This window comes from Oncorhynchus clarkii, chromosome 4, assembly GCF_045791955.1.
Source record: "Oncorhynchus clarkii lewisi isolate Uvic-CL-2024 chromosome 4, UVic_Ocla_1.0, whole genome shotgun sequence".
Taxonomy (NCBI): domain Eukaryota; kingdom Metazoa; phylum Chordata; class Actinopteri; order Salmoniformes; family Salmonidae; genus Oncorhynchus; species Oncorhynchus clarkii.
In genome coordinates, this window is record NC_092150.1 from 71359455 (window position 1) to 71378320 (window position 18866).

The following is an 18866-nucleotide window of genomic DNA, read 5'->3' on the forward strand; positions in this document are numbered from 1 at the left end:
AGGTGGTGGTCGAGATTCCGCAAACAGACATAGGCTACATCAAATAGGCCTACACCAAAACGTCTTTGAACTGGAGTTTGGCGCTGCATAAAGTCGCTTGCCCAAAAAGCTGTTTTCATGGAAAGGCTCCAAGATCTGTTGTAGTAACCACAGCGGTGGTGCTTACTTGCGATCTCTCGAGAAACGGAAAAAAAAAGTTTGACAGAACGAACTCTTCGCTGCGTTTTGATGTGCGCGCGTCCAGATTGATTAAAGAGAAATTTGGAAAGATGTTCAAGAAAAGCAAAAGCAAAGTGTTGGTGGACTATGTGTCGGAGGAGGACGAAATATCCTGGCATCATCAACACACTTACAAGGTAAGGAGAGCAGCCAAGCAGCTGGCACAAATAAAGTAGAGGGATTATAGCGCACATAGGATGCAGGGGTTCACGTAGCTGTTTTAGCCGGTGTTTTCGTTTCGTGTAATTATGATCAACAGTTAGATCTGAGGCCTGGTGCAAATCATTTGTCCCTGAAACACACATAGAGCACAGCCCTAAATATGTGATTTGTTATCGGAATAGTAACTAGGTTATATCATATGTTATACTAAAACTTTTAATTTGGATCTATACTCTAGAATTTTGGATTTGAGATCAAACGTTTTATATGAGGCAAGAGTAAAGAATGTCACCTTTAGAGGGTATATTCTCGTACATATCTGCTTTACCGTTTATAAATAAATGCACTTTATGTATGTAGTCCCCCCCATTTGAAGGTGTCGAAAGAGTATTACATTTAGTCGAAAGTGTAGTATTTGGTCCCATATTCGCAGCACGCAATGACTACATCAAGCTTGTGATTGACTCTAGATAGTTTGTTTTGGTTGTGTTCAGTATTATTTTGTGCCCAATAGAAATGAATGGCAAATAATGTTGGCCTATTGTGTCATTTTGGAGTCACTTTTATTGTAAATAAGAATATAATATGTTTCTGAAATGTCCTATGTTAATGTGGATCAGTAGAGGCTCCTCAGAGGAGGAAGGGAAGGATCATCCTACTCAGTGAATTCTAGAAAAAGAAAAATGAGGATAGCTATTTTCTGTTCTCCTCTGGGTACATACAGTGTCTTCAATACAACACCTAGGAGGTTGATGGTTCTCAATCCCTTCAATAGACTTACATTATGAGGACTTCTGGAGGACGTCCTCCAATCTATCAGAGTTTTTGCAGCATGAACTGTCACTGAAAGCATACGCTACCGCTAGCTAGCATTGCAGTGCATACGTCTGGTTGAGTAGTTGACTCAAAGAGAGAGAAAGACAATAGTTGAACAGTTTTGAACAAATTCATTTCTGTCTCGGGCAAATCATTTCATAATTTCAAATCATTTCATGATCATTGTAGAAAGCTAGAATAATGGCTCGATGCAACAAAACGGCTACCAAGAAATACATTTCTTCACAAATTAAGGAGAAGCAGCAGAGAGGGAGAGCTAGCTATATTTAGTTGTATTTTTTTCCTTCTTAGTTTACCTTTCACTTACTTAGAGGTAGTGAATGCAGATAATTCATCCTACTCAACAACCTGACTCAAACAGAGAGGAATGCAAGCAAAGTGAAATGGTGAGAGAAGGAGAAGGAATTATACAATGAGCAAAGTGATGATGGCTGCGATGAAAGTGAATTGTGTGTGCTAGTGATTCCGCCGATTCTGTTGCAAAACGATTCTTAAACGTGGTTACAGATAATGATTATGTATTATAATTAATTAATTGTGAATAATGAATGATGTGAGAAAGTTATAGAAGCATAAATAGCATACCCCCCCAAAAGTATATATGAATATATGAAAATATGTTGCCTCATAAAAAACATTTTATCGCAAATCCAAAATGCTGGAGTAAAGAGCCAAATAAAAAGTTTGAGCTTCACTGTCCAAATAAATACGTAAGGGGAGTGTGGATTTCAATACACTTTAGTAATATATGCAACCCTTAAGGTCATCACTGAAGCTGTCCAATTGTACAAAATGTTTTATTGAAGCATGCTGTAAATTATGGTGCATTGTGTTGAAATTACTGTATTTTGAATGGTGCTGTAATTCCACCCCACAGAATACAGTACCGTATCTTTGGAGCACCAAAAACCTTTTGACCACTACTGGGTGCGTGGTATTGTTGTTTCTAGCTTATTAACATATTTTGAGGCGTGCCTTGTTAGAGTCTATATTTGTTGCACCCTTATGAGAGAATGATGTACCAATTTAGCTCCTATGTGGTTATAGTGCCCCATGAAATGTAAAATGTATAGGGGATAGATTGGAGTGGCAGCAAGTCTTAAATGGTTGAACATTTTTAAATTTTGTCATTGTGGTCTGTTTGGTCCTGTAGTCACTGCCAGTTTAGCCTTTGTTAAGGCCTATAATAGTGCAAGAAGCAGTGCGGCGTGGCAGGGTCCTGTTTCGGAGGGCGCATGGCTCTCGACCTTCGTCTCTCTCGCTCTCTCTCTCTCTCCTGTAGAGGAGTTGCAGCGATGGGACAAGACTGTAACTACCAATTGGACCAACCCCCTATAATTACATTAAAATACTGTGAAATGCAAACAACTCATTCATTCATTCCTCCATTAATTCATCAATTCGTTCTGATTAAGTATAATACAGTACATTTTACGATATTGTACTGTGTGTCATTACACTGTACTTGCTATGATACAGTATTTACAGTACCAGTCAAATGTTTGGAGGATAGTGATGCAGTCCTGCATCAGCTGTCTTGGCCTCCACAATCACCCAACCTAAACCCAATTAAGATGATCTTGGTTGACTTGGACCGCAGAGTGAAGGAAAAGCAGCCAACAAGTGCTCAGCATATGTGGGAACTCCTTCAAGACTGTTGGAAAAACATTCCAGGTGAAGCTGGTTGAGAAAATGCCAAGAGTGCAAAATATAAATTATATTTGGATTTCTTTAACTCTTTTTTAGTTACTACATGATTCCTTATGTGTTATTTCATAGTTTTGATGGCATCACTATTATTCTACAATGTAGAAAATAGTAAAAAATAAAGAAAACCCCTTGAATGAGTAAGTGTGTCCAAACTTTTGACGGGTATTGTGCTTCAAAGTAAAAGATCAACTGTCTTGATGTTCATCTGTTAAATGTAGGCTATAAACCACGCTGCCTATTGGATCACATACAACAAAAATTGAAGTACACAGCCTATCTATTACATAGGCCCAATTAAAAGAGAGATGCACATGGTAATTTGTTGTATGGCTACTTCAGGAATATGAACACATCACGAACAGAAAAGGTGAGGAATATATTCTGCAATGGTTATAAAAATAAATAGGGAATAGATTCTTATGTCTAATTGTTTAGATTCCAAAAGTAAAGCACTTGATTTTCACTCGTCTCATTAACGGCAAACCCTTGAATGCGTAGGTGTGTCCAAACTTTTGACTGGTACTGTATGTATGCTAGTATGTAGCCTACTGTAATTTTGATTTGTTGTTAGTTGCCTAAACAATGTTTCAGTATTCGCGGGAAGTCCACCATATTTAGGTTGGGGTAAAAGTCGATGCAAAACATTGTTGAATTAACAGGTCCACAACTATTTGCCGTTGTTTTCTCTTTCTGTCACAGTCCTTTGCCAGATACAGTGTAAACATTCTGCCAATAAAGTAAATAGACTGGTAGCTTATGTCAAATATGTGACAGTATGTGTAGGCGACAGTATTTCTGTGCGATAGGAGTGCGACATCATTGCCTATTTAATCTGAGCCAATACCAAGGCAGGCCACAGAAACCCAATAATCTATTGATAAACTAAATATTGAGCAACAATTTGTCCTTTGCATTGAAGTGTGGGCTGTAGCCTACTTTTAAATTGTTTCCAATATACTACATTTCCAAAAGTTAGTGGATTCATCTATTTCAGCCATACCCGTTACTGACAGGTGTATTAAATCGAGCCCTTTTATGGTTACTACATTATTCCATATGTGTTATTTCATAGTTTTGATGTCTTCACCATTAGTCTACAATGTAGAAAATAGTAAAAAATATAAGAAAAACCCTTGAATGAGTAGGTGTTTCCACCTTTTTGACTGGTAACAGTAGGTATACTGTAATATGAAATACAGAATTTTACTCGCCGCCGTGCTGCCAGTAAGATACTGTCAAATGCATGGCAACCCCCCTACAGTGCAGCCTGTTGATTGAACATGAAAATGTGTTCAAGTGACATCATGCAATATCTGTCCTTCCAGCACAAAGAAATTCATCTCAGTCCTTTTCATAATCCTTTTAAACTATTGATATAGTTCCTTGACATTCATTACATGGGGTTTAATTGTAGCCTACACTAGCTTCAATGTCATCGTACAGGTGTCGATCTTAATTTGAGCCAGTGGATTATAATTAATGGACATTTCTGTAGGGGTTGCTACATTTTATGTAATGGAAAATCATGTCTGAAATGTCGAAGGGGAAATTACAAACTTCAGAAGCCCTTTTAAACCTCAAATACACTACACATTTTTATATTTCCTGCTTTGTAGGAAAGTTCTCCTGCAACAGGGGTATCAAAATAAGATCCTACATCTGTACACCGGCATGGAAAGTGTTCTAGGGGTCAAATTTGAAGCTATGGAGTCAGCTCTCTGTTATGGAAAACAACGGATAAGAACAGATAAGCTGATCCTCACACACAAAAATAAAATAGCACATCAGCTGCTCAGTTAAGATCCCCTTAACAAAACTGCCTCACACACGCACGCGCACACACACGCACGCAGACACACACACACACACATGCAGACACACTCTGCTCCCTTCTAGCCTATTTACCAGCTGAGTACCAGCAGCATTTGTGGGGCCTAAGAGGTCCTTCTTCTACCCCCCATATTTGCCCAAGCAGCTGGCCTCTGTCAGGCTGCTGGGGACAGCGAGAGAGCCCCAGATAGGAGAGAACATCCCCTTTCTCATACACACACATACACACACTCGAGGCCTATTACGGTGAGGATGAGGCCAATACTGCACTGTTCCGTTTGCTTCCGTTTAAGAAACGTTTTTCAACAGAATCTCCGGAATGAGTACACCCCTGATCACGCTTAAATAGAGTTAACTTTCATGGCAGTTACGTTGTATTCCTTCTCTTCACCTTGCTTGTGGAATTCAATGCACAACATATCAGTTGAATGTAACCAGGCGAAAAAATACTTTCCAAGCCAAACCGCTACACACAGCCTAGATCATTGTCACCATTAAAGTAACGTCATAGTCAGCATAGATAATATAACTAAAGCATTAGTAAGCCCGCTACAATCATGCAGCAATGTTTGTGTACAGTCAGTAAGCAGTTACACCCACGGACCTCGGTGGCAATAAATTAGTAATACTTAAAGCTCAGCTTGACTTGGAAGAGTTCCAGTGTTGTGTTGGAAAGTCATAGCCAGCTAACTAACATAGCATCCCTATGTTTGAGCAGGGTGTTTCAGTAGGCTAAGTAAGTGAAAACAATTATGAACTGTCACTGAAAGCATACGCTACAGCTAGCTAGCATTGCAGTGCATACGTCTGGTTGAGTAGTTGACTCAAAGAGAGAGAAAGACAATAGTTGAACAGTTTTGAACAAATTAATTTCTGTCTCGGGCAAATCGTTTCATAATTTCAAATCATTTCATGATCATTGTAGAAAGCTAGAATAATGGCTCGATGCAACAAAACGGCTACCAATAAATACATTTCTTCACAAATGAAGGAGAAGCAGCAGAGAGGGAGAGCTAGCTATATTTTGTTGTATTTTTTCTCCTTCTTAGTTTCTTAGCTAACTAACATCCCTATGTTTGAGCAGGGTGTTTCAGTAGGCTAAGTAAGTGAAAACAATTATGAAACCTCTCTCTCTTTATTTCTCTCTTGATTCTTCTTCACTTTAGAATAAATTAATTTGTTCAAAACTGTTCAACTCTTGTCTTTCTCTCTCTTTGAGTCAACTACTCACCCCATTGCATACACTGCAGTGCTAGCTAGCTGTAGTTTATGCTTCCAGTACTAGATTAATTCTCTGATCCTTTGGATGGACAACATGTCAGTTCATGCTGAAAGAGCTCTGATAGGCTGGAGAAAGTCCTCCGGAAATTGTCATAAATACTGTGTGAGTCTATGGAAGGGGGTGAGAACCAAGAGCCTCCTAGGTTTTGTATTGAAGTTAATGTACCAAGAGGAGGACGGAAGCTAGCTGTCCTCTGGCTACACCATGGTGCTACCCTACAGAGTGCGGCTGAGACTACTGTAGACCTTCTTTGCAAATAGTGTTTTCATCAGTTATTTGGTGACGTGATTATATTTAGTATAGTTTTATCTAAAAAGGATAACTTTTTTAATGTTTTAAAATCTAAATGTTTATGAAATTCACTGAGGAGGATGGTCCTCCCATTCTTCCTCCAAGGAGCCTCCACTGAGGTACACTATCTGAAGGCTTATCTTTAGAGGGCATTTCTGCTTTCCCAAAACAGTGTCCAAGCTTTCTAACCATCAGGGACATATTTACACTACTTGTTCTAACATCAATCTCAGTGTTCTCTAATGTGATATTGATTGTGTGGAGAGAAACGGTTGGCCAACACTCTCACATGAGTCTGTTAAATATTGTAAATCACCAAAGGAAAATCATGGCCCCTGCCTTATTGGGTGGTCCCTGATGCTGCCCTGGGAAAGTCTATATGTGGAGGTTACCCATAAGAACTGATTCAGGGTTAGTTTTATGTTATCATTCCAGATGGTGAATGTTATGAGTAAAACTGATCCCAGTCCAGGTTTAGTTATAACCTATCCCTGGGGCCTGGGAAAGTAATCAGAGAGGTCTCCTCAGGAAGCCATGCATGGCATTAAAGTGCATCCAGGGTCAGAGGTCTAATCATAAAATGTTCTTACAGAAGCTTTCTCCCCTCGTATCAGGGAAAAATGGATACCAGAACAAGGTCTGACAGGAGAGTCTCTGAATGTTCTGTTCTTTATTTTCTCTGAGAAGAGGTTTTTTCCTTCCTTCAGTTTAGGTCCCTGGGCAAAACAGGTTCTATTGGGAGAGGGCCAGGTGGCAGATCTGCCTCACCCAGAGAGAGGAAGGGAGGGAAGGGCAGATGGAAGGAGAGAGGGAGGGAGAGAGTGTTTAGGGGGTAAGGAGGAGAGAGAATAGATTGGAAGTTAATATCTTCTTTCTCCACCGCGCTCTAGGGCTCCGGGGCCATGCTACAGCTTGCTTTCCCTCCACTCTCCTCGCAACAAGATCCTCCTAGTCCTGACTGTCTCTGTGATGTTACCGTGGGAGGAAGGTTCACCGGAGTGAGAGAGGGGGGGGGGGGGGGGGGGGGTAGTGTTAGCAGGGCACTGAGTGTATAAACTATCATACTGCTTTAATACTACCATAATACCACTGTAATACTGCTCCCTGTGAAGCAGGATTACCAGATTTTGAATCTAAATACTGACTTCAGAGGCCTTCACCTCTACACATTTAATCATGAACAGTGGAGGAAAATAAAGGAGAGGAGAGCTAATCCTGCTGTTGAGGATCAAACACTGCCTCTGCCCCGTAGGCCCCAATTATACACATGTAATAATCATGCCTTGATACAAACAGAAAAAAATCTTCGTCATATTGCAGTAATGTGTTCCTTATTGCAATATGATGTTGATTATTTTAGTGAAGTGAAGGATTATAAGAGCATTTATCTTGAATGATGCCTCTAAATCATTACAGGTGACTTTCTGAACTTGCAGTGCTAAAATCAGTTGTATGTGTCTTCGCCTGGATATCTGGCTTTCATCAAACAACTCAGTGCCAAAAATGGAAGCTTCAAACACCTAAAGAGATAGAGACAGAGCGAGGGAGATGCAGATAGATAGAGATTAAAGCCCTGAGGATGGCAACCAACCTCTCTCTGCCTCTCTCCTGTTGTTGGGACATTTTTACTTAATCACAGCATTCTCCTTCTATTTCTTCCTCTTCTGCTCATTTCCTCTCTATCTCACCCGAACTCTCCCCCCACTCTCCTCTCTCACTCGATCTCTCCCCCTCTCTCTCCCTCTTTCTCTCCCTCTTTCTCTCTCTCTCTCCCTCTCTGTCATCTTTCTACATCTCACTCTCTTTCTTCTGTCTCCCTCCTCTCCCCTCCCCCTCTCTCTGTCCATCTACCTCTCATCTTTCTCTCCCCTCCTCTCCCTCTCTTCTCTGTCTGTGTGTCGTTAATGCTTTCTGCATCCATAAATAGTAGTAATTAGACTGGGCCTGTTGTGACTGTGTTCTCTTTGATCTGTTGAGGTGGCTGTGTCCCAGAAGGCTCTGCCCTGACACGTCAAACCACCGCCCCAATCCCACCCCACTGCCAAACCCAATCATTTACCTTACACACAGTCAGCTGTCCTTAGGGGCAGCCATGTAAAACCAAAAAAATATATTATCAACAAGATTTACAATGCAACTTTATAATGCAACATTCACACTCAATCAACGTAAATGACTATTATCAATCACCATATCTATTTTTAAGTCCAGACTGATACATGTAATAGAGCAGAACAGAAGACCCCTATTTGTCGTCTTTATCCTCTCCTGTGTCACTTCCCCTAGGTGGTCTCTCTGTTCTCTGAGTAAAGGGAGAGATCTGAGGCCTTCCTCTCCCCCCTGAGGCAGTGTTGATGTTACTGTTCCATAAATACCTCTGCCTTACAGGAAGCCCTGCACACACTGCTCTAGACTCAGCTCCGGTGTGTGTCTATGAACATGTCTACAACAGTGTGTGTGTGTGTGTGTGTGTGTGTGTGTGTGTGTGTGTGTTGCCTCTGGTTACTGACCCTGCTGTTTGTTGCTTTTCAGGATAAGGACCCAGAAGGGGAGGACGAGGAAGAGGCAGTGAGCCCTGTATCCAAGGTAAACAGCCCAATCCCTCCAAACACCACAACTGTTTAGTTATTCCATCTCAAACCCACACACCTCCAGTATCTAGCCCTAGACCCTCTATGTGTCAACCTCAACCCCTTTTCATTCCTACTTTCCTATATCCCTCCCCCTTATCTTCACATCATTCCCACAACCACACTCCACCCTTCACTCCAAACCCTTCTTGCTCAAACCTTATTCTTACTCACTCTACCTTCACGTGTACACCCCCCTACATATATATTTTGGACAGTGAATCTAAAACTATATTTCATCATTTTGGATTTGAGATCAAATTATATGAGGCAACAGTACAGAATGTCAGCTTTTAATTGAGGGTATTTTCATATATGTTTTACCGTTTTAGAAAGAAATGTATCTAGTCCCCCCATTTGAAGGTATGATCCCCCCATTTGAAGGACAAATGCACTTATAGTGTAATACATTTAGTCAAAAGTTTAGTATTTGGTCCCATATTCCTAGCATTCAAAGACTACATCAAGCTTGTGACTCTACAAACTTGTTGGACGCATTTGCAGTTTGTTTTGGTTGTGTTTTGGGTTATGTTGTGCCCACTTAAAATGAATGGTCACTAATGCATTGTGTCATTTTTGAGTCGCTTTTATTGTAAATAAGAATATAATACAGTATGTTTCTGAACACTTCTACATTCATGTGGATTCTACCATGATTTCGGATAATCATGAATGAATCCTGAATAATGATGAGTGAGAAAGTTAGTGACATAAATACCATACCTTCAAGACATGCTAACCTAATCACGATTCATTCATGATTATCCGTAATCATGGTAGAATCCACATGAATGTAGAAGTGTTCAGAAACATACTAGAACAGAATAGCATACTCTGAGTTGTCATGTTAGGCCCTGATCTGGCTATGCTATATGGTTGTGGGCTACACTAGTTCATTTAGCAGACAAGATTTGGTTACAATTCCGAGACATTATTTTATATTATTTTATAGCATGAAGAATACAATTGCACATAGCTGAATAAAATAGAAAGTATATTTTCTCCAAACGATTTGAGGGAGTGCGCACATGCGACTATTCTGTGTTGAGAGGTTAACAAAGAAACAAGTACTCCTGTATGCTTCATTTAGAGTAATTTATGCAACTTATTTGTGATGCAACCTTGGGCTATTTGTTTAGATTTTTAATACATGCTAAGGCTGCATTATGCGACTCTAATTTGAAAAAAAATTGCATGAAAGGCAATGAGCTCTGCCTTGTTCTTTGCACAGGCTGCACACACTTCATCAGTCTCTCATTCACAATTGGATAAGCTCTTGATAAAGCCTATGTCAATGTACTATCCCCCATAGTACAAAAGTTAACCTATTCTATTCTGTGCGATAAATAAATATTTCAAACATAGTCTTAGACAGTTGTGGGATGCGATAGAACCCACATTAATATAACCACTAGCATTAAAAAAATCATTTTTAAGCAATGAGGCTGACGTAACAGATCAGAACGTTTAGCTTAACATGTTGATAAACTGTTAGGCTATTTCTTCCCATTACAAGCGCAGCAATACGCACACAGCATGTGTTGCTGCGCTTCTAATGTGAAGAAATAGCCTAACAGTTTATCAACATGTTAAGCTAAACGTTCTGATCTGTTGCGTCAGCCTCATTGCTTAAAAATGATTTTTTGATGCTAGTGGTTGTATAGGCTATAAGTCTGAATGTTCCAAAATGCAATCAATTAGCGGGAAAACACCATTCTCAAAAGTGACTGCAAATGTGATTATGCATGTAATGCTTTTATTATGAAGGTGCATTTTTATGGTGAAAACGATCTTCCCCAAACTTGAAACTCACACACTGCATATGGATGCCAGATAGACTCTTCACCTGTTGTAAAGTGGATTTATGTGCTTAATTTTAAGAAGTTATTTGGCCACTTTAGTTGATATACACACCTTATGGGCTCGGCTACATGAGGTATGTGACTATGATTTGAAAAAGTTGCAAAAAAAGGCATGCACTGTTTCTTACTGCACACAAGCTAGGCATCATTCACAAATGATAATATATCATTCACAAGTGATAGGCTAATATTGTCACCCATTAGACTGTTCTTGATTTAATCTTGTCTTTACATATACTAAATAATATACTGTATGTGTGAAATTTGTTTTGATATAGAATTAACCATTATCATGCCACTGTCTCGAAACAGGAGCGGGGACAAAATACATGTTATTTATGCACATAAATCCCGTGGTTAATTCTTATGCCAGCCAGGTAGGCTGAAATCCTGTTTTAAAGAGAATCAATGTGCTTAATATTAGGAAAGTTGAGAAATAAATATTGTAAGTCTATAGAAAGCTGATGGGATCCTCCTCTTTTTAATAGAGGCCATCACTGTTTTATCACGCAATTGCATAGCCTATAGAAATGTTGTGCAACATGAGCTCATGGGCTCTCATGAAGTGTTTGATTAGATTTTTGATTACATTTGCATTGATGTCAGAGTGATTAGAGGGAAAATAGAGTGCTGAGTACCAGGCAGTTAGCAAGTTTAGTAGGATACTAATGACCATCAGCAGCATCAGAGCTTGGGGAAGCCTAATTACCGTGACTAAACGGTCACATAGTTGTAGCTTCACTGTCCAAATAAATACGTAGGGGAGTGTATGTACACATCATACCTTTGTATCAAACCCCCTCAACCCCCATCTACTGTGGCCAGATATTATGACACAGTGGATATCCGTCCACCTCCACCTTCAACCCTCATCATCCCTCAGCCCAGCCCTTAGTGTCTCTGCTCTGTTTCTCAGCCCAGGTCACCTTCATATCTGTTTGTGGTGATGTTATTAGGTCTGTGTGTTTGGTGTGTTTTTGTGTCTTAGCCTTTGTTATCTGTTTGTTGTGGTACGATAAACAGGTGTCCGTTGTGGTTTCTGTCAACAAAAGTTTGTTGCTCTCCCCTACTGTGTGTGTGTGTGTGTGTGTGTGTGTGTGTGTGTGTGTGTGTGTGTGTGTGTGTGTGTGTGTGTGTGTGTGTGTGTGTGTGTGTGTGTGTGTGTGTGTGTGTGTGTGTGTGTGTGTGTGTTTGTGTGTGTGTGTGTGTGTGTGTGTGATCTCATGGTGTATTTCATAACCTGTTTTGATGAGATGCTGCTGGAATGTGTACAATTTGCTAAACCACCATACTTCCTAACCATGTGGTGTTTGTGCGTAGATACCCCAGAAGCTGTGCTAACTGTTACTGTAACTGTTCAGTGGACAAGACGTGGTGGTATTTCATAACCTGCTTGTAAGTGAGGATGGGGGACGGCTGGGTTGGTACTAGGGGGAAGGAAGCCGAACATTCTTTCGAGGAGTCAGGATTTGGTGGGGAGTAATCGGTGTGAAACAAAGCAAAGCTGAAAATAGCAAGAATTGTCCGGATAGAACGCCATGATTAGAATCGCCAAAAGCATGGGTCAGTTTTATGCTTAGACAGAGTTATACGCTTCAGTATAATGCCTTCATTACTTTGTATGATAAAAAAAACATATTAAATTGTAGAACTTGATGTATACCCATTTGATCATGCAGACTGCAGTAATACCAAGGTATGGATGAAAGAAATTCTTTCCAATAAGACGTCCATTGTTCTGTGTGGCATGGAGGGAAAAGTTGCCATCTCACACACAGAGAGCTTAGTGAGGTGAATAGCCTGCTTGCTGGGCTGCATGGAGATTACACTGGGCTGTGGCTGCTATGCAGGCTTTGGTGTCCTGGAGGTGAAGGTTAAGGAGATCGCTGAGTAGCTTACTGTATACTATGGTACACGCGCACACACACACACACACACAGCTGCATACCTGGGTCAGGGTCAAAGCTTTGCCGTCACTGCTGGTCTCAGTGTTGCTGCATGGATTTGGAGTGTAGTAAACCTGATCCACTGTTTACACCAGACAACACAGGGAGAGACTACACCAATAAATAAGAGAACAGCCTAGGGGGGAGAGGGAGAGAGAGAGATGGTATGGGATTAAATTTACATTGATTAGGATCCCCATTAGCCAAAGCCAATGGCGACAGCTAGTCTTACTTGGGTCCGACACATAATGAAAAAGACATTACAGACAAAATACTTTACAATTTACATACATTTAAAAACATGAACATCTGGTGTGTGTGTGTGTGTGTGTGTGTGTGTGTGTGTGTGTGTGTGTGTGTGTGTGTGTGTGTGTGTGTGTGTGTGCATTTATCAGTTACAATACTGTACTGTACACATACAGTGCATTCAGAAATAATTTTTCCACATTTTGTTACTTTACAGTCTTATTCTAAAATAGATTGAATACATTTTTTCCCTCATCAATCTACACACAATACCCCATAATGACAAAGCGAAAATGTATTACAAATTTAAAAAAAACATAAATACTTTATTTATAGTACCAGTCAAAAGTCAAAAGTTTACTTATTCAAGGGTTTTTCTTTATTTTTACTATTTTCTGCATTGTAAAAAAGCAGTGAAGACATCAAAACTTTGAAATAACACATATGGAATCATGTAGTAACCAAAAAAGTGTTTAAACAAATCAAAATATTTTTTAGATTTTAGATTCTTCAAAGTACTTGAGTACTTTAAATGAAATTATGGGCAGAAAGACAAATTAAACTCCATCTTTCATCGAATCAGATGGCTTAAATATCACATTTACATGAGTATTCAGACCCTCTACTTTGTTGAAGCACCTTTGGCAGCGATTATAGCCTTGAGTCTTCTTGGGTATGACATTACAAACTTGGCACACCTGTATTTGGGGAGTTTCTCCCATTCTTCTCTGCAGACCCTCTCAAGCAGACCCCCTTTGTCAGGTTTGATGGGAAGCATTGCTACACAGCTATTTTCAGGTCTCTCCAGAGATGTTAGATCGGGTTGAAGTCCGGGCTCTGGCTGGGCCACTCAAGGACATTCAGAGACTTTTCCCGACGCTACTCCTGCGTTGTCTTGGCTGTGTGCTTAGGGTTGTTGTCCTGTTGGAAGGTGAATCTTATCCCCAGTCCGAGGTCCTGAGTGCTCTGGAGCAGGTTTTCATCAAGTATCTCTCTGTACTTTCCCTCGAACCTGACTTGTCTCCCAGTCCCTGCCACTGATAAACATCCCCACAGCATGATGCTGCCAACACCATGCGTGACGCTTGGCATTCAGGCCAAAGAGTTCAATCTTGGATTCATCAGACCAGAAAATATTGTTTCTCATGGTCTGAGAGTCCTTTAGGTGCTTTTTGGCAAACTCGAAGCGCACTGTCACGTACCTCTGTCACGGCTTCCGTCTGGCCACTACCATAAAGGCCTGATTGGTGGAGTGCAGCAGAGATGGTTGTTCTTCTGAAAGGTTCTTCCTTCTCCACAGAGGAATTCGGGAGCTCTGTCAGAGTGACCATCAGGTTCTTGGTCACCTCCCTGACCAAGGCCCTTCTCCCCCGATTGCTCAGTTTGGCTGGGCGGCCAACTCTAGGAAGAGTCTTGGTGGTTCTACACATTTTCCATTTAAGAATGATGGAGGTCACTGTGTTCTTGGGGACCTTCAATGCTGCATACATTTTTTGGTACCCTTCCCCAGATCTCTGCCTCGACACAATCCTGTCTCGGAGCTCTACAGACAATTCCTTCGACCTCATGGCTTGGTTTTGCTCTGACGTGCACAGTCAACTGTGGGACCTTATATAGACAGGTGTGTGCCTTTCCAGATCATGTCCAATCAATTGAATATACCATAGGTGGACTCCAATCAAGTTGTAGAAACATCTCAAGGATGATCAATGGAAACAGGAGGCACCTGAGCTAATTTTTGAGTCTACTAGCAAAGGGTCTGAATATTTATGTAAATACATTTTTTCAGTTTTAAATTTTTTATAAATCTGCAAAAAAATTAAACCTGTTTTTGCTTTGATATTATGGGGTATTGTGTGTAGATTGATGCTTTAAAAAAAATAAGTTTTAGAATAAGGCTGTAACGTTAAAATAACATGAAATTGTGTAGACATTGTGTAGACATTGTGTAGACATTGTTAATGTTGTAAATTACTATTGTAGCTGGAAACGGCTGATATCTACATAGGCGTACAGAGGCCCATTATCAGCAACCATCACTCCTGTGTTCCAATGGCACGTTGTGTTAGCTAATCCAAGTTTATAATTTTAAAAAGTGAATTGATCATTTAGAAAACCCTTTTGCAATTATGTTAGCACAATTGAAAACTGTTAAAGAAGCAATAACCTGGCCTTCTTTAGACTAGTTGAGTATCTGGAGCATCAGCATTTGAGGGTTCGATTACAGGCTAAAAATGGCCAGAAACAAATAACTTTCTTCTGAAACTTGTCAGTCTATTCTTGTTCTGAGAAATTAAGGCTATCCCATGCGAGAAATTGCAAAGAAATTGAAGATGTCGTACAACGCTGTGTACTACTCCCTTCACAGAACAACGCAAAACGTCCCTAACCAGAATAGAAAGAGGAGTGGGTGGCCCCGGTGCACAACTGAGCAAGAAAACAAATACATTAGAGTGTCTAGTTTGAGAAACAGACACCTCACAAGTCCTCAAATGGCAGCTTCATTAAATAGTACCCACAAAACACCAGTCTCAACGTCAACAGTGAAGAGGCGACTCCGGGATGCTGGCCTTCTAGGCAGAGTTCCTCTGTCCAGTGTCTGTGTTCTTTTGCCCATCTTAATCTTTTATTTTTATTGGACAGCCTGAGATATAGCTTTTTCTTTGCAACTCTGCCCAGAAGGCCAGAACCCCGGAGTCGCCTCTTCACTGTTGACATTAATACTGCTGTTTTGCAGATACTATTTAATGAAGCTGCCAAAAATCAGCCGTTTCCAACTACAATAGTAATTTACAACATTAACAATGTCTACACTGTATTTCTGATCAATTTTATTTTATTTTAATGGACAACAAATGTGCTTTTCTTTAAAAAAACAAGGACATTTCTAAGTGACCCCAAACTTTTGAACAGTAGTGTATATATATATTTTTGATACTTCAAGGGGTCTTAAAATTCTAACTCAAATAGCTAAATGATCCTTGGTGACCATCTTAAAATCATTTCATATAGCTTAGTAGAACCCCCCCCCCGCTTAGACAGGGCTTAGAATCTGATGGGTTAACTGATTACCACTCTTTATTGCATGTCATATCATTTTAAAAGGCTGTTTCCCATCTTTCAAAAAATGGATCATGTTTGAAACGCTCAGAATGTTATGTGGTTCTCAGAATGTTATGTGCTTGCTGGGATGTCTCAACCTCAACCCCTCTGGTATGTGGAGGAAAGAAAGAGAGGATGAGAAGTAATCATATCTGATATTTATTAACCCCCCTACTTTATTAGGGTCTTTAGACTGTAAGGTATTTTAATGACACCTTCATCAAACTGTAAATACAACCAATGGCATTCCCCATAGACTTAACAAATCATACAGAGTGTGTATGGGTTTACTGTACAACATGTGCACGGTGGTGCTGTGTGTGTGTGTGTGTGTGTGTGTGTGTGTGTGTGTGTGTGTGTGTGTGTGTGTGTGTGTGTGTGTGTGTGTGTGTGTGCGTGTGCGTGTGCGTGTGTGTGTGTGTGCGTGTGCGTGTATGTGTGTGAAGTGAACAGAGGATATAGTGTGGAGGGGTGCAGCCAACTATGCAGTGTTAGAGGGCTCATGTCTGTGTGTGTGGCATTGTAGAGAGTGTGCCTGTCTGTTGCCTACTCCACAGCAAAGAGGGCAAATAGGACCCTGCCTTTATTAAATGGAGGTCTCTGGGTTCAACGATCTGGGATTAGAAGAGCTTTCATGGCCCTTTGTGTTTCTGTTTATATTTTGGTTGGCTTCTTTAGTCTGCAGACCTCTGTTTGTTTGTGTTGTCCTGTGTTCTCTGTCCTGTGTTCCAGAACAACAAGGACTGAACTGGGGAAAAGGGTGTGTGTGTGTTTTAGTTCCATATAAACAGCCTCTTACACAGTGGCTTGTTGACAGGTAACCTCAAACGTTACGAGGGTACAGATAATTTAGAGTCCAAATAATAAGTCTACGAGAATTCTGAATATATATCAGAAATGCCAGGAATGTACTAATGTGAAAAGAACAGGTCAGATGTGAGTTGGTGTAAACGATATGACCTTGATATTTGACATTGGAATAAAGTGGGACAAGAACAAAAAGAGGGACATGAGCCAACTACTGCTAAAGGGCCAGAATCAGGATGGGCGTTCCCTGTGCGGATAGCAGACCTGCGTTCAAATACCATTTTAAGTATTTCAATTACTTTCACATTTCAATGTAAGTATTTGAACACATTTTCTTTGAAAATACAAGTAGTTGAATAATGGAATGTAGTTGGAAATACATTTGGAAAGTATTGGCATGTATTTGAAAATACTCATACACAGATACAGTTTTCAAATATAAATATTTAAATGCGCCATGCACTTGAACCCATGTCTGTTTGGTCCTATGCGTATTTATAATGTATTTGGAAACATTTGAAAATAGTTTCAAATAGCCTAGATTTATCGGACATTATTTGAAAATACTTCAAATAGAAGTAGTTGAATTCGGCCACATTATTTTAAAATAATAAGGCTGGAATTCCGATGTGACAGATGCGTGGGGGTTAGGTGGGAGGGTATTCTACTGGAATGTACTGACCAGCCAAGCGAGTAGTGACTGCTCTCTCTCTCCTCAGTGCCAGGGCTGGAGCTGAGATGACTGTGCTGTAACTGTTACCCCATTTTACACATAAATGGCCAATACCTGTATTCAATCTCCATTGAATCCATTCTTTTGAGTTAATCTCATCACTTAAAAACAGACTGTTCTGGTGGTGGAAGTCAATATTCATAAAACACCACAGAACTGTTATGATTATCATTCTAGAGCTTATGAAAACCTCTTTAGTATTTACAGTCGTGTTTACAGTAGAGCCCAACCAATATATCGGTTCACAGATATTGACCTTTAAAGCGCTATATCGGCATCGTCCGATAACTCCACCTATAAATGAAAAGGGGAATCTCATGCTTATCTGAACGTTTGCGGCCATTTTCATGATGTGTTATTGAAATTATGAAATCAACAGTTGAAGCATAGTTATTGGAAAATTGCTATTTTGGATGGCAATTTATGAGAATTCAGTTTGGAAGAAAGACACTTTTTAATTTTGCTGATGTAAACAGTATATTGGCAGATATATTGGTACCGGTAAGTTTTTAATCTGTTTTGGACCCAAAAAACATATTGGTCAGGCTCTAGTTTACAGTGGTGCTCTGTTTGTTTTGGTCTCCCAGGAGGTGAAAGTGAAGAAAGTCAAGTCCAAGAAGGAGAGGAGGGATAAGAAGATGTTTTCTTCTCAGGATGATGAGCACTTCCTACTGACAGGGGTCACACTGGCCGACCGCAGAGGGTGAGATTGATCATATACTGTACTACCATCATGACATATAACAAAGTGCAGGCAAGTATTAGCTACAAGGTGCAATAGGACTGGCCCCATAGAACATTTAGTTGGGCTCAGAGGGAGAGGGGGAGGTGAGCACTCTGTCTTCCCTCCTTCAGTGAGATTAATGTCCTGTCTCATTTGACCTCTCTGAGAAGGTGAGGCCTACAGTAAGCTCTGCTGGCGCTGCTGCTCTCCCAAAACCACCTAATCCTGGATAGAGCCTCCTGAACACAGACATGCAGACATGCAGATAGACATGCAGACAGACAGGCAGACAGACATGCAGACAGACATGCAGACAGACAGACCGACAGACATGCATGCAGACAGACAGACATGCATGCAGACAGACAGACAGACAGACATGCAGACAGACAGACAGACATGCATGCAGACAGACAGACAGACAGACAGACAGACAGACAGACAGACAGACAGACAGACAAAGAGAGAGACAGACAAAGAGAGAG

General features: G+C 40.5%; 2 protein-coding genes across 2 annotated transcripts in view; one reads left to right on the forward strand and one right to left on the reverse strand.

Annotated features, from left to right (window-relative positions):
- The window catches only part of LOC139407252 (kinesin family member 25), a 274790-nt gene that overhangs the window by 55010 nt on the left and 200914 nt on the right, over positions 1-18866 (reverse strand). The window lies entirely within an intron of this gene.
- The window catches only part of LOC139407226 (testis development-related protein), a 21955-nt gene continuing 3089 nt past the window's right edge, over positions 1-18866 (forward strand). The window contains exons 1-3 of the mRNA XM_071150813.1: positions 1-356; positions 8864-8917; positions 18245-18360. Coding sequence (XP_071006914.1) covers positions 270-356; positions 8864-8917; positions 18245-18360 — 257 coding nt within the window. The 5' untranslated portion in view covers positions 1-269. The remainder of the gene's footprint in view (positions 357-8863; positions 8918-18244; positions 18361-18866) is intronic.